The sequence below is a fragment of the Sus scrofa genome, chromosome 2, assembly GCF_054392235.1.
Source record: "Sus scrofa isolate SSC_HxYL_T2T_F1_AM1 chromosome 2, Sscrofa_HxYL_maternal_Yorkshire_Landrace_v2.0, whole genome shotgun sequence".
NCBI lineage: Eukaryota > Metazoa > Chordata > Mammalia > Artiodactyla > Suidae > Sus > Sus scrofa.
In genome coordinates this window covers 92,347,552-92,372,376 of record NC_139384.1, presented here as the reverse complement: position 1 = coordinate 92,372,376, position 24,825 = coordinate 92,347,552, and the positions used below count along the sequence as shown (strand labels likewise).

The window sequence follows — 24,825 nt, the reverse complement described above, 5'->3', positions numbered from 1 at the left end:
ATGACGATAGAGTGTCCTTCCTGTTCCCCATCTGGGGTCAGAAACCAGCACTGACCTGACCTAGAGCCCTTATCACTACCAAGGGGCTGGAGGTGCCTGCCTGAGCTGAGAATTCCAAGGGACTGATCCTACCTGCCCTAGTTGGTGATGGCAGAGGTGGAGGTGGGGGGGTCAGGAACAGCCAGCGAAGGTGAGATTTCAGGAGCGAGCGGCTGGCTGAGCCGAGTGGTCCTCTCTTCCCTGAGGCCAATCAGTAGCCTCCCCGGCAGGATGCTCTGTCTCCCCTTTCCTGACCCTGATCGGCCACCTTCAGGCTGCCCCTCATCTCCTCTCCCCTTTGCTGATCCCAAGCCCCCAGCTTCACCCCGTCCGCTCCCCTGACTCTGCTCAGTAACCTCCACTAGATACAAGCCTGCATTAGTTCCCAGGTTAGGGCTGCTGCAACAAATGACCATGAACTTGGTGATGGAAAACAAGAGTTTTCGATCAAGAGTCTGAGATCAAAGTGTTAGCAGGGCTAGTTCCTTCTGGAGGCTTCAGAGGGGAATCCACTTGCTTGCCTCGGCCACCTTCTGGGGGTCACTCACATAACTTGGCTCATGGCCCCTTCCTCCCATCACCCTGACCTCCTGCCTCCACGGTCACCTTTCCTTCCCCTCTTCTGTCACTAAATAGCCCTCTTATAATAAGGGTCCTTGTGATGATGTCTAGGGTCCGCCAGGATAATCCGGGATACCCTCCCCATCCCAAACTGCCTCACTTAATCACATCCACGAAGTCCTTTTTGCCATCTGAGGTCACATTCTCAGGTTCCAGCCATGGGACGTGGCTTCTGGGGGCCAGGTTCAGTGACCACAAGTCCCAGCTCCCTGGCCTGGCCTTAGAGGTCCTCCACCATTGGTCCCTGTCCCCTCCTGACACCATCCCCAGGCCCACACCCAGCCTCCAGCCCGTTCTGCCCCCACAAGACCAACCACTCCGAGTCCGCTCATTCACAAACATTCACCAAGAATTTGCTCCACTGTTGAGGGGGAAGCACTGAGCTGAGCAAAGGCCATCTTTGCAGAGCGATGTTATTTCAGCTCAGTGATTTTCAAAATGTGGGTCCCCAGCCAGTAGTAGCAGGCTTCTGGGAGCAAACTAGCCCACACTGGACCACAGGGTGGCCTTACCTGAGGCAGAGCTAGGAGTCCAGCCCTAGCTGACTGACCCCAAAACCAGGCTCTTTCCATGCTAAGATGCTGCCTAGACTTGAATTTAACCCAGACTCAGTGCTAGTCCCATAGACAGCGGATGGGGAAACTAAGACCCAGGGAGGCAAGTGACCTCTCTTGAGGCCCAGAGAGAGCTGGGGAGGGGCTGGGAGTAGACCCCTGGATCTCTGGACTCCTGCCCAGGGCTCTGGGGTCCTTTTCTATACCCTCAACTTGCCCAAGGCAGGGAGCTAAGACTCCTGGGCACCTGGAGGAAGAGTCTCTTAGGGTAGGGTACCTTCTTTTCTGCAGAGACCCCAGGCCTGCCGCTCTGCTACCCCCCAAGGCCTGCAGGTTGGAATCAGAGCTCAAGGAAGCCGAAAAAAAAAAAAAAAAAAAAAAAGGCACAACCTAAAAGCTGAGAGTTATTTGGGGCAAAGTGAGGACTATAGCCTGGGAGGCAGCCTTTCAGAGAGCTCTGAAATACGGCTCCAAAGAGGTAGGAGGAGAGTGCCAGTGTAGATGTGATTTGGGTGAAGGGGGAGCCCCACACAGCCATGCCCACATTTGAGAGAAGGTCACTGCTGGTCTCGTAAAGGTTACTACTCATCACATGGAGCAGATGTCACCATGGAGGGTTTTAGTGCTTTTCTAGATATGAGAAAGGGCAAGAATTGGGCTCATCCAATCTTCTCCTGGCAACATCTACCCATCTGAAGACCTGTCCTGCCAGTTTTCCCAGCGCACAGAGTGCCTCACTCTTGCTCCCCACTCTGAGCTCCTTTCAGGGGGTGCTGGGGGTCTGCAGCTGCAGTGGCTCCCGATTCAATCCCTGCAGAGGCAGATGACAAGTGCCAGTCTCCAGTTCACAAAGCCCTGGGGAGAAGAGGTCCAAAGTCAGGCAAGGACCCACGGGTGCCCCTGCCCCTCACAGTCCCCTTGCTGGGCCTCTCCTACCTGCCCTCCTTCCTCCTGCGGCCACACAAAAGGGAATGGGCTTTGCCAGATGAGAATGGACTTCCCTCTGCCCCTGCTCTTGGCATCCAACACAGAGTTCTCATCGGGACCAACAGGGCTGGCCCTGCCCCGCCTATACTCCCTAACTCCTCCTCTGGGCCCCTGGATCCTGTCCCTAAGCCTTGTCCCACCCCACACCCCCTCCTTCTTACCCCTCTGTGCACGGTCTGCTCCCCTCGACTGTAAGCCCACATCTAGGTGTTGGTCACCACTGTGTCCCTAATACCTAGCACTGTGCCTGGTTCCGGAGGTCCAGTAACACCTGTTGACTGCACAAGTGAATGAAGAATGAATTGATAAATGAATATCTCATTCTAGGTCCCCAAGAGCCCCAAGAATTGACTCATACCATCCCTGCTCTAGAGATCAGGGAACCAATTCTCAAGGAGGGAAGTTCCGGGGCTCAGTGGGAGCTCAGAAATTGCTGCTTCCCCTTTTCTCACTTTGACGTCACACCATGGCCTCCCTTCAAATAGTGGTGTCAGCAGCGGGCCTCGCAGGGGAATCCACCCACCCACCTGCTCTGAATCACAGCATCAGGGCGGGTGGAAAGAGCCCCACCCTCTCCCCAGCCCCAGGAAACGTGACAGGATCCTTGAGGTGCTGTAGGAATCCAGAGAGTTCCGACAATCTTCCTGACATCTGCAGGCAGTGTCCTCGTTTGGCCAAGGATGGGGGGCCCCAGGGGAGGGAGGCTGGCTTTCTCTTCTGCTCCAAGTCCAGTTTCCAATGGCAGAGGGAGTAAAAAATTTAATGACTGAGGTACATAGGCTTCTTAAGAAAGAGCTGTTGAGTTCCCGTCACGGCACAGTGGAAACGAATCTGAGTAGGAACCATGAGCTTGCAGGTTCAATCCCTGGCCTCGTTTAGGGGGTTAAGGCTTCAGCGTTGCTGTGAGCTGTGATGTAGGTTGCAGACACAGCTAGGATCCTGCATTCCTGTGGCTGTGGCTCCCATTGTACCCCTAGCCTGGGAACCTCCATATGCCCTGGGTGCGGCCTTAGAAAAGAGAGGAAAAAAAAAAAGGAACTGTTGCTCAGAAAGTTCTGCATGATTTATCCCTTCTGAAGCCCAAACTAGTTTACTTGAATCATTTGGACCGTTGAATAGACTTAACTTTTTGGCACATTGATTCCAGTATTTCATAATGAGCTCTTACTGGTGCTCTTTTGCAGAGTCGCCCAGAGCAGCTGGCCACACACACCCCTGCCCCGCCACCCCCAAGCCCTCCCAACCCCCACCCCACCCCTGACCAAGGGGTCTAGGTGCCCCCCAACACTGGAATCCTCCCGGCTGCTGCTTTGTCACCTCTGCCCTTGGGGGTCACACCACAAATCTTCTGAGGTTTCTTCCTGCCTCAGCGTGAAAGTTAGGGAGCCCAGTGAGTCCTGGCCCCTCACCAGTTAGAGGCTGGGTGATGCTAAACGAGTCGGGACAGTCTGAGCTCAGTTTCCTCACCTATAATACTATGGCAATTATCAGACCTCCTTTGCAGACTTGTGACAATAAAATGGAGCAAGGCCCTAAGTGCCTGTGGAGGCCTTTAGCACAGTTCTTGGCAGGTGGCAGGTGCTTCTTCAGACGTAACAGACATGAATTTTCCTTCTTTGGTCCCCACCTCTTCCTCTTTTTCTTTCTTCACATTTTGTCTCTTTTCTATCATTTTCTTTCATTTTTTATATAACAGTCTTATTGCGATAGATGCCACATACTGGACGTTTCACTCGTTTCAAGTGTCCCATTTCCTGGTTTTTAGCCCACTCAGTTGTGTAGCCATCACCACATTCAACTTTAGAACGTGTTCATCACACCCAAAGAAACCCTGTAGCCTTCAGTTATCACTTCCCCATCCTTGCATTCCCCAGACAACCACCCATCTGCTTTTCCATTGCTGTGGATGTGCCTGCTCTGGATATTTCAGATAATGCGTGGTTTCCTGTGCCCGGCTTTTCCACTTAGCCTGACATCGTCGAAGTTCTTTCTTTCTTTTCTGCCTTTTCTTCCATTCTGTTCTGTGGTTTTTTCCCCTCTCCCTTCCCTCCATCCCTTCCGTCCATGATCCCATTTCTCCTTCGCCACGTGCTTGGGCTTCAGGGCAGCTCTTGGTGGTGGCTAAGCCCTGGCCTGGGAGCTCTAGACGTGAGGCTATGCCATGGACCCCCAGGTGGCCCACGTCCCTACCTCCCGCCAGGGTGGCCTCTGGAAAGCCTGTTCTCAGGCCTGCGGAGGCTGGTGACCCGGGCGCGTACTTCTGCGCAGCGGCCGTGGGCAGAGCAGATGGGCTACAGCAAGGAATTAATCCTTTTCATCTTCTGTCTCTTCAGAGAGTTTGGGGAGTGAGACCCCACCCCCAGCCCCGGAGAGGAGGTCAGGGGAAGGAGAGCAGAGGGAGAGGAGGTGGGAAGCCTTTTACAGCCTCAAAAGTCAAGGAGAATAAATCGCGGCCCCCCCAGGAGTCACTTGAAAGGTAGAGAACCCCTCATTTACCCTCCTGCTGATTGTCCCTTTGAAGCCACCGGCGCCCCACCGTCACCCAGGTCATCCTCTCTCACTCCCTCCCTCCCTCCCTCTGGCTTTGCCCAGACTCTGCTCCCCGCCCTTCCCCCACCTTCTCTCTGGCTCCTTGGGACACAGAGCTGACAACTGCTGTGGGGCTGCCTTCCAGGGGCTGTGATGGGAGGGAAGGGGAGCCCCGCCTTTGGGGCAGACACTAGTAGCTTCGTCCCTATTAAAAAAAAAAAAAGAAGAAGAAGAAGAAAGAAAGGTGACCACTCTAGGTGCACAAATCAGGAACAAGTCCTTTCTCCAGTGGTCCCAGCCCCAGGGGCACATGGCTTGTGAAGCGGATGGAAGTCTGGGTTTCAGCCCTGATGGTTGCATGCAGAGAAGAGCCTGCACAACCACAGGGAGGCCCTGCAGACCTTCCAGACCCATGGAGACGGCGTGGGCGTGGTGGAGGGCCGGGCAGAGCAAGCCTCTCCTGCAAAGGGCCAGAGAGCAAATATGCAGCCCCCAGCTTCTCTGTCACCTCTACTCCATCCTGCCAGTCTAGGTGAGTGCAGGCAGAGACAATACATAAATGAATGAGAATGGCTGTCTTCCCATCAACCTTGATTTGTGGGCGCCAAATTGTGAATTCCATATCATTTTTGCCAGGCACAAAGTGTTATTCTTCTATTCATTTTTTTCCCCAACCATTTCGACAAAACAGGTGGTAGACCACAGGCTATGGTCTACCAACCCCTGGTGTGGGGGAAAGAAAAGGATGCCAATTCCAGCCCCAGCCCTGGAATTGGCTCTGTGACGTTGGGCAGGTGCTTGCCCTCTCTGAGCCTCAGCTTACTCATCTGCAAAATGGGGCTAGAAATACCTCACTGTAAGGACTGGGATGAGGCTTAGCACCAATTTATACAAAGTACCCAGATAGATGCTTGTAAGTGGTAGTTTTTCTTTCTCCTTCTTTCCTTCCTTCCTTCTACCTCTCTCCCTCCCTTCCTCCCTCCCCCACTTCCTTCATTCCTTCCCTCCTCCTTCCGCCCCCCCCACCCCCCTGCTGTGGCCCCTGTGTATAAACAAACAGCTGAAAAATCCAGGGCATGCTTGGTGGACTTGGGTCTCAACTGTGCCACTGAATCACTCACATTTGGACCCTGACCCTGAGCCTTCTGTCCTTATCTAAAAATGGGGAACTTGGATCTGTCTCCAGGGACCGTTCCAACACTAATCATATATAAATGCTCAACAAAGAGAGAAATTATGCCACCCCCCCAACTGTGTTTGTGTCAGGACTCTTCTGGCAAGGGCAGGGAGGAACTTGTTCCATACTAATGAATCGTTCTGAGTGTGGAGGCAGATGCAGTAAAACATGTCCTTGTCGTGGCCTGAGCTTGGAGTGCAGGGTCCCTGGCCGGTGCAGGGGCAGGCTGGGTGCAGGACAGGGTTCCTGGGAGCGCCCCAGCCTGGCAGATGGGGGCCCTGGGTTTCTCACTGTCCCTATCCCTGACTGGCTGTGTGGCCTTGGGAAGATCCCGTGCCTCTCTGAGCCCTGGTTTCCTCCTTGATCAAAGAGAGTTAAGGCTTATAGAAGCTGCCATTGCTCCTAAAGAAACAGCCATGAGTCACAGGGTTCTCTGGGGGGTGCTGCTGTGTTCTTTAAACCCATGGTAGTTGTTTGTGGTGGTGTTGGAGGACAGGACATGGGGTGTACCTGAGACCCAGTGGGCATTTTAGGGTGCACACAGCCGCTGAGGCTCTCCTGGCATGTAAGGACCATTCCTTCCCTGCCCAGAGATGGGCGGGGAGGTGGGGAGGAGTTTGTCCCAACTGCCAGAAAGTGACAGGTGGCTCTGCTTGTCCACATCTAATCATGCGAAAGGCTGCATCTTGCAAGGAGGGTTATAAGCTTTGGGGTTCAGGGGCTCGTGGATGAAACCCAGGCCTTCCTCATTGTAGGAATGCACACATGCATTGTCACCTCTGGGGGCAGACACTCTACATGGGTGGCAGGGTGGTCCCTGGTGGCCAGAGGAATTCCCCTTTCCACACTGATTTGGGAGACATCGAATATGTATAAATGCTTCATTATCATTGAAATGGAACATGAATTTTTCTTTTCTTTTCTTTTCTTTTTTTTTTTTTTTTTTTTTTGTCTTTTTGCCATTTCTAGGGCTGCTCGCTCGGCATATGGAGGTTCCCAGGCTAGGGGTCTAATCAGAGCCGTAGCCGCGGGCCTGCACCACAGTCACAGCAATGCGGGATCTGAGCCGTGTCTGCAACCTACACCACAGCTCATGGCAGCGCCGGATCCTTAACCTACTGAGCAAGGCCTGCAACCTCATGGTCCCTAGTCAGATTTGTTAACCACTGAGCCACGACGGGAACTCCTGGAACATGAAAACTGAACATCAGAGAGGAACTCCATTCCTGCTGCCCTCTTCCCCAAGCCCTGAAGTCATGCTCTCTCCTCCCTGTCTGTCCCTCCTGGGCAGATGTGGTCCTGATACCACGGCGACAGGAGGATCCCCCACACGAAGATTCTAAGCAGCTCTCTGTCTTAGGGGCTGCCGTGTCCTACTAATTCCTTCACTCACTCCTTCTCCTGTTACTGAGTCCAGGTTCAGACTGCTCACCTCATGACAAGCCAATAAATCAAGAGACAAATTGTTGGCACAAGCAATAATGACTTTTTCAGCAGGTCAGAAAACTGAGAAGACGGTAGACTACTGTCCCAAAGAACCATCTTACCCAAGTTAGAATTCAGGCTTCTTTTATACTGAGAGGGGAGGGTGTGTGGCTGGTTGTTGCGAACTCCTTGGTGTGGGAATCCTTTGTTCTTGCAACAGGTCACATAGGGCTGCCGGCTGCTTCAGCCCCCTGGTGTTTCCACCTTCCTCTGGTTCTGGAAAACCAAATGCCCTTGGACTCTCTCACCATTGTTTCTGCTGTGGGTGATGCTTAAGACATCACCTGCAGTTACTGCCTGAGCAGTCGGGGGCAGCACTGGCAATGAGGACAAGCAAGGGTAAGAACCCATGGCAACGCCTAGAGATCTCAAAATAGTGTCTTATCCCGTCGCACCTGAGCAGCACTCCACACCTGACACTGGGCCCCCATTCAACAACCCACTACTGGTGACGGTAACTTGTACCCACCACTGCTCTGGAAATAGCTGAGCTGGGTAGATGTGGGGTTGCCTGGGCACAGATGGTCCTTGGGCACCTGACCGCGCCATGCCTCTGGTTCTTCATCTGTAAACTGGGAATGTTGCTGGTACCCACTTCCCAAGGCTGTTGTCAGGGTTAAAGGAGAGACTAGAGGAGACATACAGGCCTGTGATCTGACCCGTGGGGAGCCCCAGTGAACACCAGTAGCTCACTGGTGGAGGAGGGGTTGCACGAGGAGGCTCGAGATAGGCTGCAATGTACCCCTGTTGTATTTTGCCCTTGTCTCCACATTATTTTTGCTGATATCAGCAACCCTGTGACCAACGTCTCCATGCAGAGAACATTGTGTTTCCTTCTGATTATTTCTCTAGAAACTGAATTTCTGGAACCAGAATCACGGCTGAAAGGGGAGGGATATTTTCGACCTTTTGTTACACTTCTCTTAATTGTTTCTGAGAGACAGGCTTATGGAATCCCGTGCCGCTAGCCACAGCTAAAGGCATCACTTCCCAGAAGCCACACAGGGGAGAAGGCGAAAGTCTTCTGAGAGGGGCTGACTAGGGCAGAGGGTATAGTCAGCCAGGAGAAGAGGTCTCTGGAATTTAAGGGTGGACCCAGGGGACAGGGAAGAGAGGAGAAGAGTCTCTGAAGGGGCTGAGGAGGGACCCTCAGAGGTGAGCCCACATCCGGAGCCTGAGATGTTCAGAGACAAGAGAGCACATAAGTCTCAAATCAGAAGGACCAGCATGGTGATGCCAGGGGCTGAGCCCAGGATGCAGCACCTGGCTTGCCTGGATGACCCTGAACAAATGGCACAGCTTCTCTGAGCCTCAGTTTCCCATCTGTGAAATGGGTGTGTGTCTTACAGGGGTGGGATGGAGTGAGGGATAGCAAATGCCTTGGAGAGTTGCCTTGGGTACGTGGGTTCTTTTCCCCTGAACACCCCCACAGGTGTGAGTGGGCTTTGGGGCATCCTTCAGCTTTAAAAAGCATTCCAGAGTTTTAGAGAGAGGATTGGGCAAGCCAGCCAGTCTCAAAGGTTCCTGGAGGGTTGGAGAGAGGGGGAGCGTGACCTGAGGTCTTCCCCGTGACTGGGGAGATCTGATCAGGACCCAGAGTTCACAGGCATGGGATAGGGGGTGGGCAGGGAGTCTCCAGTCTTGCAGTTTGGGGCCAACCTGGGCTCTTTCAAGGCTCCACCACTTGTTTCCTGTGAGTCTCTTGGGCAAAGGGACTAAAGCTCTTTGGGCTGTGATGTCCTTATCTGTTGGAGATAAGACTGATAGCTGGTAACTCTATCCTAAAACCAATGACTCTATCCTAACTCTATCACATGGACTTTGTGAAAGTTCAGTATTAAGTGCCTGACCCCGATCACTCTCATTGTTTTATTATTCTGCCATCTCATTCATCAGCAAAAAGTGGGTGGGAGTTCCTCTCGTGGAGCAGTGGAAACCAATCTGACTAGCATCCATGAGGATGCAGGTTCGATCCCTGGCCTTGATCAGTGGGTTGGGGATCTGGCATTGCCGTGAGCTGTGGTGTAGGTTACAGATGCAGCTCAGACCCCAGGTTACTGTGGGTGTGGCGTAGGCCAGCAGCTATAGCTCCAATTCAACCCCTAGCCTGGGAACTTCCATATGCAACAGGTGCAGCCCTAAAAAGCCAAAAAAAGAAAAAAAAAAAAAAGGTGGGTGATGTGGAGTTAGAGGAAGGGTTGAGTGGAAGTAGGGCTCTCCACGCCTTCACGCCTCCTTCAAGCAGCAAGCCCAATGTGCTGTAATCTTCTCAGTGCCCCTTACTGACTGGGTGACCTTGGGCAGTTTCCTAACCTCTCTGTGCCTTAGTTTCCTCCTTCATCAAATAGCAGGACTAACAGTACCTACCTCCTGGGGCTGATGTGTGAATTAACTGAGCTAATACTTACAAAATGCCTAGAGCCAGTTCTGGCCTGCAGGAGGGGCTCAGTGGATGGTGGCTGTCATTTGGTTGCTCTTAGGGCTCAGAGCACAGGCTTTGGACCGAGCAGTGGTGGCACAGAGGCCTGTCCCTCCACCCCCTGGCTGTGTGACCTTGGGCAGGTGCTTCACTTAACTCCTTGAAGAGCTAGTACCCTCACCTGTAAAGCAGGGGTGTGGCAGTGGCCAGATGGCACGCCAAACACACAGTAGAAGCTGGATGTGACTGTTGACTAGGGGCCTTAAAGAGGACCCCATGAAAACAGTCAGACCCACGCCCTGCAGCCTTGGCTCTCCCAGGGGTGGGTGTGTGCTCCTCCCCAGAGGGGCGCACTCCCAGCCCCCACTCCCCCAAGGGCACCCAGCCATGGGCAGGCACCATCACCCTGACCTGGGTAATCATAAATTCTTGGAAGAGGGCCAGTCAGGCCACAAGCTGAGACCATTCCTTGGTCAATTCCTAACACTTCTCAGTTCCAGAGCCTTTGGCAGGGCTCCAGCACCTGCCCGATTGTAGGTAGACCCCTCTAGCAAGATCGGCCCATTCTGCCTACTAAATCCCTTTCGGCGCTCTGCTCTTGCTGCAGCCCCAGGCTCCTCCTCCAGCTGAACCTGACTATTCTCAGAGCACAACCCACAGCTTGTGCTGCTCCCTTGGCCTCAAAAAACTTGTCCCCTTCCAAACACCCCTGTTCAATTTCTACTCGTTACCTCGGACCTAACTCCAATGAGGCCCACTCCATGGAGCCTTCCCCAATCCCCCGTCCCTGGGGCCAGAAATAGTTCTGCACACACCATCCTGTCCACGTACACTTAGAGGCACCTCCCCCATGCACACTCAGGCACTGACACACCCACTCTTGGGCGCTCACACACATACACACTCAGGCACCCCCACTCACACCCTTGAGCTCCCTGAGACCCGTAGCCCCGCCCTGTCCATCTCTGCCGCTCTCATTTTAGCTCCCAGTCAGTCCCCCTTCTGTCGTTACTGATTTATTCTGGTCCTCAGGAAGGAACCTACCACATTTGAGCATCCACAGCTGTGAGTTTACACCTGAGCTTTGCAATCGCATGATGGGCGAGGGGGTGATTTACCTGCCCAAGGCCTTGGTCTCCAGGTCTATGAAATGGGACACCTGCACTTGCCTTAGAGCACCACTCGCTAGAAAAAGGATGCCAGACACCCCTCTGGGGACCCAGCTCATGGGTGCCCAGTGCTCGCTTGTCAATTACTTACTACTCATTCACCAGTATAATTCACAGATGCCAGCCATGTGCCAGGCCCCACCGGGATACTCAAGTCATAGTTAACCCTTTCTTTAAGCTCCTGGTCTGGTCTCAGGTCTCCAGTGTTCAGGGGTGGGTATCCTGGGAGGTCCTTAATCAAGATCTTTTTTAGGGGCCTAAAGTGCCCTGATCCTCACCATCTGTCTCCCTTGTCATGGGGAGAATGTTAAAAGGGAGGAGGAGACTTCCCGTGGTGCAGCGGGAACGAATCCAACTAGGAACCATGAGGTTGAGGGTTCGATCCCTGGCCTCACTCAGGTTAAGATCCGGCATTGCTGTGAGCTGTGGTGTAGGTCACAGATGAGGCTCAGATCTAGCATTACTGTGGCTGTGGTGTAGGCCAGTGGCTACAGCTCTGATTCTCCCCCTAGCCTGGGAACCTCCATATGCCGTGGGTGCGGCCCTATAAAGGCAAAAAAATAAACTAAAAGGGATAAGGGTTTGTGACTGTTACCTATTATCTCAAAAAGTCCCGGGCAGGTCTGCGGGTGCCTTGCTTGGGTGAATCTCACCTCATTTGGCATGAAAACGAACATTTTTTTGCAGAGCTCCTGCAGGAAGCCTTTGCCCAGCCTGCTCTTGAGGCTTGAAAGACAGAATGACAGTTCCATCTCTGGACGTACAAGCGGGAGCCCATCATCCTGCCCCCTGCCCTCCATCCGCAAAGCAGATGCTGGTGGAGGCAAACCCTCTGTGTGTACGTCCAGAAAATTATGAGAAGGACCTGAAAAAAAAAATCACTTCTTTCATGAGCAGAGGGCTGAAGTTTGGTCATTTTAGGCAAATACTGGGTAATACTGGTTTGTGGTAAAAACCAAGTTTTTTGTTTTGTTTTGTTTTGTTTTGTTTTTGGCCCACCCCTGGGCACACGGGGTTTCCCTGGCCAGGGATCGAACCCTCACCACAGCAGCAACCCTCAACACAGCAGTGCCAACGCTGGATCCTTAACTAGCTGCACCACCAGGGAACTCCCCAACAAAGTTATATGAAGCTAACACGCCTATGAGTGGACACTGAGTAACTTGGCCTCTTGAAATTTCCACTTTGTGGCTTATGTTAAGACAACCAGAAATCAGCTCCACTTGGAGAAGAGGGACAGCCTTGATTTGAGCCAAAGCTTAAAGCAAGGAGACAGGGACGTGATGTGTTGTAGCTAGCTCCCAGGCCACTAGAGAGCCACTTCTCCCTTCTGGTCTCTTCCACTTCCCTTTCCTCAAGAAGGAGAGGGGACTTTCCTGTGATCGAGTTCCCAGGGTGTAGGTGACACTGCCCATCTGGGTGTGGCGGTTCTCCCAGATGATTGAGTGCACAATAAACAAGGGTCTGGGTTCAGGGGTCAGTCCCGCCTTCAACACCTGGTCCCTCCAGCCTCGGTTCTTGGTGACCCTTGGGGCAGAGCAGCTAATAGCTGTATCCATTATGGGGAACAAAGGAGGAGGGAGAGAAGGAGAATCTTCCAGAATTACTAGACATTTCATGTCTCCCATCTCCTTTCCTGGCTTCCACAGCCCTTCCCCTGGGTTCATGCCCATTTTACAGATGCGGAGATAGAGATGGGCTTCAGCAAGGAGGTGCGGTTGTCTAAGCCCCGACAGCACCGGGGTGAGGAAGCCTCAAACTTGAACGCAGGACTCCAGGTCCCAAATCTCACATTTTGTCCCAATCATCTTAATGCAGGGCTGGTGCTCAGAAGCTGAAACAGTAACCACCCCTCCCTGTCTGTCCCACGGCCCCTGCCCACAGGGCTCTTCCAGGCTAGTATCTGTGGGAAGTTACATATAAAGCCAGCATGAGGCACGCCACAGGGGGGTAAGGGCTGCCCCACTGCCAGGGAAAGTGCTTCTGATGCTGCTGATCTGTGAACTTGGGAAGTCAGAAGACAGGAGAATCACTGTCTAAACTGAGATTTATTGGGTTTTTCATTCGTTAGTTTGCACACACGATAGAAACCTGCTGTAAACTTGCACAGTGGGGGTTGTGATGAAAGCTCCAGAGCTTGCCTTTGGTCTGGGAGACAGATGGGTAAACCGATGGTTAACCCAGGGAGGTGAGTGCCTGAGTAGAGGGGCTCTAGGAGCCAGGCGGGAATCAGTAATCCTGGGAGACCTCAGCTTCCCTAAGGAGGTGATGCCTGAACAGAGCCTTGAGGCAGAAGTAGATGTTGCACAGCAAAGATAAAGGTGCAGATATAAGAAATAGATTAATGTGTGCATGTTGCAGTTCTATGGGACAATTTGTACTATAAGCAGTAGAGGGATGGAAAAGGGCACTGACCTTCATTATCTGTAGTCCTTACAGTAGTCTCGTGAGCTTGCTATTATTAACACATTTCACAGATGAGAAAACCGAGGTTCAGAGAGACCTGAGCAAGGCTTCTCTTACAGAGTAGCACTGTATTGAGTCCTGACCCCTGGTGGCTGGACATACTATAGCACCCTCGTGTGCAAAGATGGAGATTTAGTGAACATTTATTTAGGGATGATATTAGGACAGTGTTAACTGCCAATAGCAGAAACCCAGTTAAAAGATGCTGGGCTTGGTGGAGGTATGGAATTGGCTTAGAGAAATGAAGATATCAAGAGTATCTCCATGCTGGATTCAAGCACTTATACATCATGATAAATTTGTCATTATCAGACTTCTCACTGTGGTACAATGGGATCATCAGTGGCTCTGCAGCACCAGGACGCGGGTTCGATCCTTTAACACACGGTGCTGGGCCGGGAATCGAACCCGCGTCCTGGTGCTGCAGAGCCACTGACGATCCCATTGCATCACCTCACCCCACAAGGAGAGAGTGGGGACCTTTGGATCTCAAGGAAGAATCAAGGTCCCGTCATCAAGAGAAAGGGAATTGGTGATGGGAAGGTGAAAATGAGATGCTGCAAGAAGCACATCCTAGGTAACAGCCACAGTGTCATGTGCTCTTCTAGAGCCCCATTAACATCTCCTATCTTCAAGTGTCAAGGTTCAGGACAAAGATGGGCCATGGGGCCAGGAATGGAGTCAAAGGATAGGAAATCTATTAGAATCTCTAGATGTGTGTAATGTAATAGAGTCTGCACATTGTGGGAATCGAGATTCATTAATCTCTTATCCCAACTTACACTTGGGATGGATGGCAAGTAAGGGAGGAAGGGCTCCAGACCACAGGATTTTTTTTTTTTTTTTTTTGTCTTTTGTCTTTTGTCCTTTTAGGGCCACACCCGAGACATATGGAGGTTCCCAGGCTAGGGGTCTAATCGAAACTCTTGCTGCCAGCCTACACCACAGCCACAGAGCCAGATCAGAGCCGCTTCTGCGACCTACGCTACAGCTCACAGCAATGGCAGGTCCTTAACCCACTGAGTGAGGCCAGGGATCAAACCCGCAACCTCATGGTTCCTAGTTGGATTTGTTTCTGCTGCGCCACAACGGGAACTCCCACTAGAGATTATTAAGTGAAATAAACATGGTACAAAATTTTTATAAGAGGATAGAAATTCCATATGGTAAGGAGGAAGGAGAAGGAGAAAAACAGGCAGTTTAAAACAACAAAGACAAAGGGAAATTTTAGAAAAGCTAGAACAAATATAAAACACAGAAGCACATGGAAGAAATTAGTCAAAATACATCAATAATCATAGTACATGTAAGTGGAATAAGCTAGGTAGGCCTTTTTCTTTTTTCTTTTTTTTCCCCCATCTTTTTAGGGCCATACCCACAGCATATGGAGGTTCCTAGGCTAGCTTGAATAGGAGCTGTAGCCACCGACCTATGCCACAGCCACAGCAGTGTGGGATCTGAGCCACATCTGTGACCTACACCACAGCTCACGGCAATGATGGATCTCAACCCCCTGAGCGGGGCCAGGGATCGAACCCACATCCCTATGGATACTAGTCCAGTTCATTAATGCTGAGCCATGGTGGGAACTCCAAAGTAAGCCATTTTTATAAAAAAAAAAAAATCATCATACTTGATATTTTAAAATCCAAACAAATACTTTTACAAGAGATAGACTTAAGGAAATAAAAATGTTGAGAGTATAAGGAAGGAAAAATAAGATATACTAGGCAAATACTAGCCAAATGAAATCTGGGTGGTTATATTAAAATCGGACAAAATGAATTATAAGCAAAAAGTATGACTAAAGATAAAGATGGTCACCATCTTTTGAAAAAGAGTCAATTTACTAGAAGGATAAGAATTCTTAAACTTGTATGGACAAAATAAAACTAGCTTCAAAAAGTAAAATTGACGAAGTAAAATTGACAGAACTACAAAGATAAATTAATCCTTAACACCCTAAACAAGCAATATTAAGAATGAAAGAGATACGCTTACAGCTTCTGAGTGATTATAAGAGAGATACTAAGAACACTGTGATCAATTTATGCCCCAAACGAGGGAAAACTCAGAGGCAGTAAGCAAATTCCTTGCAAAAGGGAACTTGCCAAAACTGATTTGGGAAGAAATAGAAAATCTGAATGGTCCTATAACGATTAAAAATAAATGAAATGAATGAAACTCTGGGAGTACTTGGTTTTGCCGAGAAATTCTACCAAACACTCAAGGAACAGATCCACCCAGTCCTGCCGAAACTCTTTCTCGGGAAAGAAAAAAATGCAACTCTCCCCTGTTCATCTGATGAGGCCAGCGGATTGTAGATTCAGAAGCAAGTATGAGAAGGGAGATGATAAAAATGAGGGACAATGCAGATGTCCCACAACAGGCGACTGGATAGATAAACGGGAGCGTCTTCCCTTAATGGAATATTTTCTGACAGTGAAAATGAACTATGGGGCCGCATCAACACGTGTTAATCTCCAAAATACAATGTTAGACACCACCTGAAAAAAGGTAGCTACAGAAAACATCCTAAAACCTGAGCACATTTATATGAGTAAGGCAGACAGAATAACAATACATTGTTGAGGGATATATACCTATTTGCTAAAACAAGTTGGTTGCTAGTTAATTCTCTTTCTGAGAGGTGGTTGCACTGGTATCCATTTTAATATTCTTTAGCATTTTTAAGCCATGCCTATGTAGTTTTGTTTTTTTTGGCTTTTGTTTTTTTGCTTTGTAGGGCTGCACCCACGGCATATGGAGGTTCCCAGGCTAGGGGTTGAATCGGGGCTGTAGCTACTGGCCTACGCCACAGCCACAGCAATGCAGGATCCGAGCTGCATCTGCAACCTATACCACAGCTCACTGAAACGCCGGATTCTTAATCCACTGAGCAAGGCCAGACATCGATCCTGTGTCCTTATGGATGCTAGTTGGGTTCGTTAACCCATGCATACGTGTTTTTTATGTAGTCTCTTTGAGGTATTTCATTTAAAAATATCTAATGATGGAATCAGCCATGTGGCAAAAAGATGCGTCCGAATAGAGGAGCTATTTGAGATGTTTCTTTTCTTCTTTTTGTTGGTCTCTGCATTCTGAATTGTTTACTATGAACATGTGATAGTTCCACAATAATATTTTAAGTGATTTCGTATTAATATTGCAAGCCTTTTAGAAGAAGTGGTTATTTCCGGAGTTCCTGTCGTGGTGCAGTGGTTAACGAATCTGACTAGGAACCATGAGGTTGCGGGTTCGGTCCCTGCCCTTGCTCAGTGGGTTAACGATCCGGCGTTGCCGTGAGCTGTGGTGTAAGTTGCAGACGCGGCTCGGATCCAGCGTTGCTGTGGCTCTGGCTTAGGTCGGTGGCTACAGCTCCGATTCGACCCCTACCCTGGGAACCTCCATATGCCGTGGGAGCGGCCCAAAGAAATAGCAAAAAGACAAAAAAAAAAAAAAAAAAAAGAAGTGGTTATTTCCTAGCTTAGGGTTAGCTGGTCTTCGATAATTTCACTGATTTATCAGAGTTCAGGCTCCGTCTGGAGTGTTAATCCAAGGGTAGATACCCGCCTGCTTGGTCAAATATGTACCCTGTTGGCACAGAGAAGGGCCAGAGCCTCTGAAGTGCCAAGGATGTGACCTTGAGGTCCAGGTGAGGGCAGGTGTTCTGGGGAGGGTGGGACTGGCCAAAGCCACAGGGGGAGCGTGGGCCAAGCCAGGACTCCTGCATTGGCTAAGCCGGAATGTGCAACGCACTGAAGGAGGCTTGGGTGTTGGCCGTAGCTGTTGGCCGTGTCCTTGTTCACAAAGTCAGGCATCTAAATCTACAGCTCCTGTCTGATGGACTCTAAAGGGAAGCATGATGCTCCTCCCTCTCATCATGAGGAAGGGAGACGTGAACTTGATTCCTCTGGGGGCCAGAATGCCTTCCCAGATGATGGCTAGAGCTGAGGCCAGGCACAAGCTTCCCGGGACATCCAGAGGACCCACAGTGGGTCTCAGGTCCAAGGGAGGAGTGGTTCCCAGCTTGAAACTCGACCAGGAATGCTACCACTCCACCGCAGGCAGGGAAGCAAGAAACTAGGTAGCTCCTGTGGCTTCAGACAGAGCTGAAACCAGATTTTGTCCTGACCTGGCTGCAGAGACTCCAAGCAGACTTCTCCTTGCTCAGCCTCTCCTGCACTGGGGCCAAGAGGGAGCTGGCCTGGCCGGGAACTCACCAGGACACTCCCCAAACTGAAACCCCACCCCTCTGGATGGGATGAGACTCGAACCCAGCTGCACCTCAGATTGGGACTTGAACCCACTATTCCTGACTTGGGAGGGGACTCAAACCCACTGTCTTTTCATTGAAACTGTTCGCCTGGTCTCAGGACTTACTGAAGCTCAGGTTCTTTTGTCTCGGGGCAGAAAGAATTCAGCGAGAGGCAGAGACAGGCCAAGAGTAAGGTTATTAGCATAGGATGCTTGTGAGAGACACAGGCCAGGAGAGCAGCTCCAAGAACAAAGAGGGCAACATTTTTATAACCAAAGAGAAAGTGGGGAGGGAAGAAGGCCACCTTCTTCCTCATTCTTGGGTGGACATCAAGGCTTACATCGTTACTTCCTCCTGTAACCCTATATGGTCTAACGGGACTGCCAGGGTGTTATTTATTTATTTATTTATTTATTTATTTATTGTCTTTTGAGGGCTGCACCCATGGCATATGGAGGTTCCCTGGCTAGGGGTCTAATCGGAGCTGCAGCTGCTGGCCTACACCACAGCCACAGCAACATGGGATCTGAGCCTCGTCTGCCACCTACACCACAGCTCACCGGCAATGCCGGATCCTTAACCCATTGAGCAAGGCCAGGGATGGAACCCGAAACCTCATCATTCCTAGTTGGGTTTGTTAACCACTGAGCCACAATGGGAACTCCTGGGACTACCATGGTGCCATGTAAATCATATATGTGTATTAGCCAAAAGGTGGTGACATATATGAAAATATGGTAATTCATCTCAGGTTTTGGTATAATGTCCCCTTTCACTTAGTTTCTTTCCCCTGTATTTCTGTCTTGGCTCCATGTAAGGATATAGTTTTTCCAGAGTCCATTATCTTACAGACTTCTCAAGGCCAAAGGCAGGTCTTGGATCCCCTTTTCTGTGGGAATGGCCGAAGTCACTTTAGTTTCAAAACGTTCTGGCTGTTGCTTAGCTGCCAGATGTCCTGGGCACTTTCTGGTTGGTGTCTAGCTCATGGCAATCTCCGGAAGTCTCTCTCTCTCTTCCCCTGGTGGAGTCTCAGCTGTGAAACTCTTACTCTGTCCCTATCAAAGCCATAGTCACTTGCAAGTCCCCTTCCCCCGTGCAGCCCATAGTCAACCTCTCACCTGCATTATATGCACCCGCATCTCTATCCCACCTGACGGTTTTCGTTGAAATATATTTATAAGAAAACTTTATATCATCGCCATAAATGGAAATGCAGGGTCACTCGTGGGAAATTGAAAGTACTTGTGAACATAGATGAAATGACACAAAATAATGCCATCCAAATTTGGCCAGATCCCATTGTCTGATTAAAACTCTGAGCCTGCCCTGATCCCTGTGATAAAGAGAGAGACCTGCATGTTGGATGCTGAAAACACAGGCATGTGACACTGAGCCTTTCCCTCTGACCTCAGGGGTCTTGCAATAAAAGCGATAAAGGAATTCTTTCTTTACCAAAGTGTAGCTGATTTACAAGACTGTGTTAGTTTCTGCTGCACAGCAAAGTGATTCAGTTATATGTACACACACATTCTTTTTTATATTCCATAAAGGAATTCTTATTCACTGAATGTTGCAGAAGGAATAATCAGGTCAGCCATCCACTTCTTCGCAGGCAACAGGGCAAAGGAATTTTGTAGGCCCAGAAGTGGAGGAAATCCTCATCTTTCTGAAAACATACATCAAACATTTTATTAAAAAATTTCCGGGAGTTCCCATCGTGGCGCAGTGGTTAACGAATCCGACTAGGAACCATGAGGTTGTGGGTTCGATCCCTGCCCTTGCTCAGTGGGTTAACGATCCGGCATTGCCGTGAGCTGTGGTGTAGTTCGCAGATGCGGCTCGGATCCAGCGTTGCTGTGGCTCTGGTGTAGGCTGGCAGCTACAGCTCCGATTAGACCCCTAGCCTGGGAACCTCCCATATGCCGCAGGAGCGGCCCAAGAAATGGCAGAAAGACAAAAAAAAAAAAAAAAATTTCCTCCCAAGTGTTTGGCTAACTCACCTTCAGGGAGCTTCGATCAGATTGACTCAACAGATATCATCTGAGGACCTACAGTGTGCCAGCCACATAGTAGGTCTGAAAGGCAAGAACCTGGCCTTCAGGGACCATGCATTCTAATAGAGAGACAGACATAACTCTGTCTGATTTTAATGCAGGCTGAATAAATTTTTGTGTCTTCTTCTCCCAACCTGCCCCCAACTCATGCAAAACATGATGTCAGTGCTCAGGAAGCATGTCCTTAACACACAGGAAGAGCAGACATTAATTGGGATCCTCCTATGAGCCAGGCAATGCATGGGATACTTTTAGACCTATTTTATGACACTTAATCCTTTCAAGAACTGGAAAGGTGGTTATTTTTACCTCCACTCAAGGTTCAGAGGGGTGAAGTAACTTGGCTGAGGATACACAGCATGTTAGAAGCTCAGTTGGGATTTGAAAGTGAGTCTCCTGGATGGGGCGAGAAGTCCCTGTTGCATGTGGGAGGTCCCCCCCCCCAAACCCACCCCACCCTTCCCAGGGCCAAGAGTAACAGAAGCAAAGGCCAGAGGCTGGGTCTGGCCCCAGGGGCCTTGCTCAGGGGTCCCTTCAGCCCTAACCTGTGCTTGTGTCTCCCCAGGAAGCCAGCACTGTCCTGCACCGTGTGCTCCAACAACCTTCTGAGCTGCTGCAAGAGCCTTTGGGCACTTAGGTTCCTCCAGAGACACGTGGGAGGCCCCTCCGAGGAACAGCCAGGGGAGCCGCTGGCCGAGGAGCCCCCAAAGACACCACCCCAGGAAGCGGTGAGGACGCTGCCCTCTGAGGCTGTCTAGACCCAGCCTCTGGACACTGAAGATATTGGCTCTTGGTCACCAAGATTTGACTCCTGGAGCCACTAAGGGTCCAGCAGCACCCCCTCCCTCAAACCACCTAGCCTGAGCCTGGGGTCCTCCCACCTAGGGTGGGGCAGCCTGGTCTGTGCTCTGACTCCCCTGGGTGCCTGCAGTTGCGCTGAATCTCATGGGTTCAAAGCTCACGCTGGTGCTGGCCCTGAGTCATGAGCAGAGACCCGAGGACTTTCAGGGATGCAAGCTCAGGTGTGTACACGGACGCGAATGTGCGGAAACACGCGTGCCTTCTGAGCCTGACAGAAGGTGTTGCCACGAAGCGAGAGGGGAGAAGGAAGGAAAGGACAAGGAAGGACGTTAGCCTTTGATGAAGACCTACTATGCGCCAGGTACTTCACCCACAGGAGCTCATGTAATCCTTACAACGTGCAGCAGGGACCACCTACCTCCCTTCACAGCACTGGAGACTGAGGCTCCGAGAAGAACCAGGCCGGCCCGGGGCCGCTCAGCTAGAAAGTGTGCCTGGAACGTGGGAGGCACTTGAGAAGTAGTTGTTGAAGGAAGAAAGGAACAGATGAATGGACAAACGGGAGGATGGGTGTAAATCCAGGCCTCGAGCCCAGGCTCTTGACACTACACTGCCTCTCTAGAGAGGCCACGGTATGTCCTTGACTCAGCCGACCCTCCTGCTAGCGAGGCTCAGACCCAGAGCCTGGCTGGTGGGGGTGGGGGGGTCCCTTCATGCTGCAGTACTCACCCTCTCTGGTGCTTTCCATAAAGAAGGAGTGGCGTGGAGCAGACTTGCTGGGGAAAGTGTGTGGGGCCACGAGGAGAGGCAGCTGGAGGCCGGGAGGGACGCAACAGGTGTGAAAAGGTGAATTAGCCCTGCAGCGCCCCCTGCTGGATGGATGTGTGATCTGGGCGTGGCAGTGGATGTCTATGAGCGGCTCTTTACTCCTCGGTCCAGTGGAGGGAAAGCTCCCCTTTCCTATTTACAGGGTTGTCGAAGAGACCCAAGGAGGTGGAGGAGGTGACAGCTCCAGAAAGATGAGGGTGTCCGGGGGCTCTCCTCGCTGCTGCTGCCTCTTCCTGAATCCACCCTTCCCTGGGTTCCAAGGCTCCTTTCTGGCGTTCCCCGCCCAGTCCACTGGTACCTTTCAAGCCCTCTTCCTGCTCGCCATCCTCTCCCCAGCCATCAGATGTGGCCACTCCCCAAGGCTCTGTCCTGAGCCTTCTCCTCTGGCTGCAATTTCCAGCCCTATGAGGCCTCGTCCACTCTGTCTCATCAGAAGTTACCAGGAGTCTTATCTCTAAGGAGATTACCTACAGCTTTGTATCTGGGTCCAGGCTCCTTCTGTGAGCTTTCGACCAACTTTCACAGCTGCCTGTCTACAGCTGCACCTTGCCCTTCTTCCCGCACCTGCTCCTCTTCCAGGGTCCTCTTAGACAGAAGCTCTGCCATTGGCTTCCGAGGTCAATCTTGGTACCACCGTTCTCCCAGCTCCTCATAGTCCATCCTCTCAAATCCTGACTCCTCTGTGTACCACCCTTTACCTGGTTCTATCCACTTGCCCTGTCATCCCTCAGTCCCACTGCCATCCCCTCAATCAGGACAATTGAAATGGCTTCATGACAGGTGCCCGTATTCCCCACTTGCCTCCCTCCAGTCCACTCTCCACCCTGCAGCCACAATGGAGCTGTGTGAACCACAAAACCATGGAGATTCCATCTTACAGGAAGCCTGCCCACCCCACAGGGTCAGCCCTGACTGGCCCCTCCAACCTCCTCCTCCCCACGCTCCCCTCCATCTCTTCACCCAACTCCACCGGAATTCTCCTTCGAGCTTGTTCATCTCACTGCTCCTTGCAGCTACCAGATCACACAGCACTGTTCCCATGACTTGGGAAGCTTCTCTTGCCTTTTCAGCCACAGGATCTCAGATGAAATATTACTTCCTGACCCTGTTAGTCCAGGCTTCCCACCCCCACCCTCCAGAACTGTCCTTGGAAGCCACAGGCATGGTTGTCATTTACTGTCATCTGAGTGGTTCCCTGATCCCTGTTCATCTCCCCCACTCAGGAGGTCGAGTCCTGCCTGTTTTGTTGACCACTGGTGTCCAACCTTGTTGAAGACTGTTTGGCCTACATAGTAGGTGCTTAAAGTAGCTTATTTGCTAATATACCTAAAGGCATGATTTGCCCCAATGGCCCCCAGAGATGCTCAGTCTTTTGGCTGGATTCCTTCTGGACATCCCAGAATCCCCTCCTTGGAAGTTTTCCCAGGAGTCTGAGTCTCTAGGTCATGGCCAAGTAAATGGAGCATAAAACTGGTCTGTCTGATTGATCACAGACTCAGCTGGTGAGGTCTGAGGTCCAGGTGCCCATGTGCCCTCTGCCACTGCAGGTCTCTGAGCTGCCCCCACCCTCCTGGCGCCCCCCTATTGGCTGCAGAAGTGGGGCGCATGCTGCCTGGAGGAGAAGCATCTGGAGTGGGACCCCAAATCCATGTTTTGTGTTACCATCATGGTCCAATAAAGCTATCAAGACAGATGCTGCCTTGTGGTTTTATTTTTTAACTTCCTGATGAGGAAATACTCCCCAAATTTCATAATACGGTATGTCTTGATTTAGAAAAAGAATCATGATAAAATCGTTGGGGGTAAAGGCCAACTAGAAAGTTGCCTTAAAAAGTAAAAGAGTTTCCTGAAAATGACGTCTCATCTGGAAACACTATTAGAAATGAGGGATGGGCTGGTAGGAAGGATCAGACCTTTATCCTGCTCACCTGGTGACCCAAGTACATGGTAGCACTCAGTGTGTGTGGAATGGAATATTTCTGAAATTTTCAGATTCAGAGATGCTTTTGTTAGGTGGGAGAAAAAGGAATCTTTTTTTTTTTTTTTAATGGCCTCACCCATGGCCTATAGAAGTTCCCAGGCTAGAGGTCGAATTGGGGCTTTATCTGCAGGCCTACACTGGATTCAAGCACATCTGTAACCTATGCCGCAGCTTGCAGCAACGCGGATCCTTAACCCGCTGAGCGAGGCCAGGGATCAAGCCCACATCCTCACGGAGACAACACCGGGTCCTTAACCTGTAGAGCCACAATAGGAACTCAAAGAAATCTTTAAAAATGGACAACTTAACGCACATGAGAGAGGGTGCATTAGGTACAACTTTAAAAAATCAGGCCAATGGAAAAAAATCGTGGATTATGTGCAAGAAATGAAACCCACAGTCCCCCTTTGGTTTGGGAAAATGGAGGGAGGGAGCTGACCAGGGTCAAGATCATTGACCACAGCGTCAGCAGTGAGCAGTGTCCCCTGGGGTGGAAGGAAGAGGCAGAAGGACCAAGACACACCTTGGTGAATTTCCACAGGAGGCAGAGGAGAGATCGTGAGTCATCACAATCAAAGCTTAAGGGAGCTGATCCGCCTGAAATGGTTTCTCATGTATTTCAGGACAGAGAATACAAAGCGTGTTAAGGGATCCTTGGGGAAGATGAAAGTAGCAGACTGATGGAGTCATTAGATGATGTCAAGCAGTTCTCTGAAGATGGTATAAAAAGGCCAGGAAAGTGTCCCCTGCATGATAACCGTGCATGTGGTGAATATAAGGGCACTTCATAGAGGCCACCAGCCAGGGCTGGAAGCCTTGGAAACACAATTTCCAGAATCCCATGCCAACAGCTTTAGATCCCACCGCTGGGAAGCAGGGGAGAAGCAAAACCATAGTTGCTCAAAAGGCCAAGGGCGGGGGGTGGGGAGGGAAGGGAGGGAAAGAGGGCCCCCGAGTCAGGGGGCTAGAAGGAGCCACCGCAGGGGAGTCTGCGTGGAGCACAGCGAGCACGGCATCAAGAGGGCACTGAAATGACGAGGTCTGTGCTATGAAAAGATCATTCAGAGACTAGTTTGGGGACATCCACTGAGGGGGCAGAGGGTGGAAGCAGAGCGAGCGCAGGCAGCTCCATTGCAGGGGAGGGTTGACAACCACATCTTATTAGGAGCCACTCCAGACTCTACAGCTGACTTCAGGCTGTGGGCTGGGGACCCAGCGGAAACAGACCTTCCCTGCCCACCCCAGCCCCCAAGAGAGATGGGCTTATACTGAAACATTACCAGGCAATCAGGGAAGGAATGGGACACGGGGGCCATAGGTAAGGATGTGGGCCAAGGCAGCCGTGAACTTGTAAGGAGAAGGCTCCCAGGGCACATTGGGCTGCGTTTAAACTCAGGTTAGAAGTTTGCTGGGTGGTAGGAAGTGCTCAGGTGCCTGGATCGGGGGTTGGGCGTCCC

At 51.0% G+C, this 24,825-nt stretch overlaps 2 protein-coding genes across 7 annotated transcripts in view; one reads left to right on the top strand and one right to left on the bottom strand.

Annotated features, from left to right (window-relative positions):
- Positions 1-23,080, top strand: part of HRH2 (histamine receptor H2) — a 48,414-nt gene extending 25,334 nt beyond the window's left edge. For 2 of the 4 annotated variants that reach the window (XR_001303215.3, XR_014838019.1), the window contains exons 3-4: positions 4,535-4,677; positions 20,324-23,080. Coding sequence is in view for 2 of the 4 variants with exons in the window: in XM_005654980.4 (XP_005655037.1) it covers positions 20,324-20,516 (193 nt within the window). In the remaining 2 variants the exon portion in view is untranslated. The remainder of the gene's footprint in view (positions 1-4,534; positions 4,678-20,323) is intronic. The other 2 variants (XM_005654980.4, XM_013987557.3) reach the window with 1 other exon arrangement.
- Positions 1-24,825, bottom strand: part of THOC3 (THO complex subunit 3) — a 291,571-nt gene that overhangs the window by 43,556 nt on the left and 223,190 nt on the right. The window lies entirely within an intron of this gene.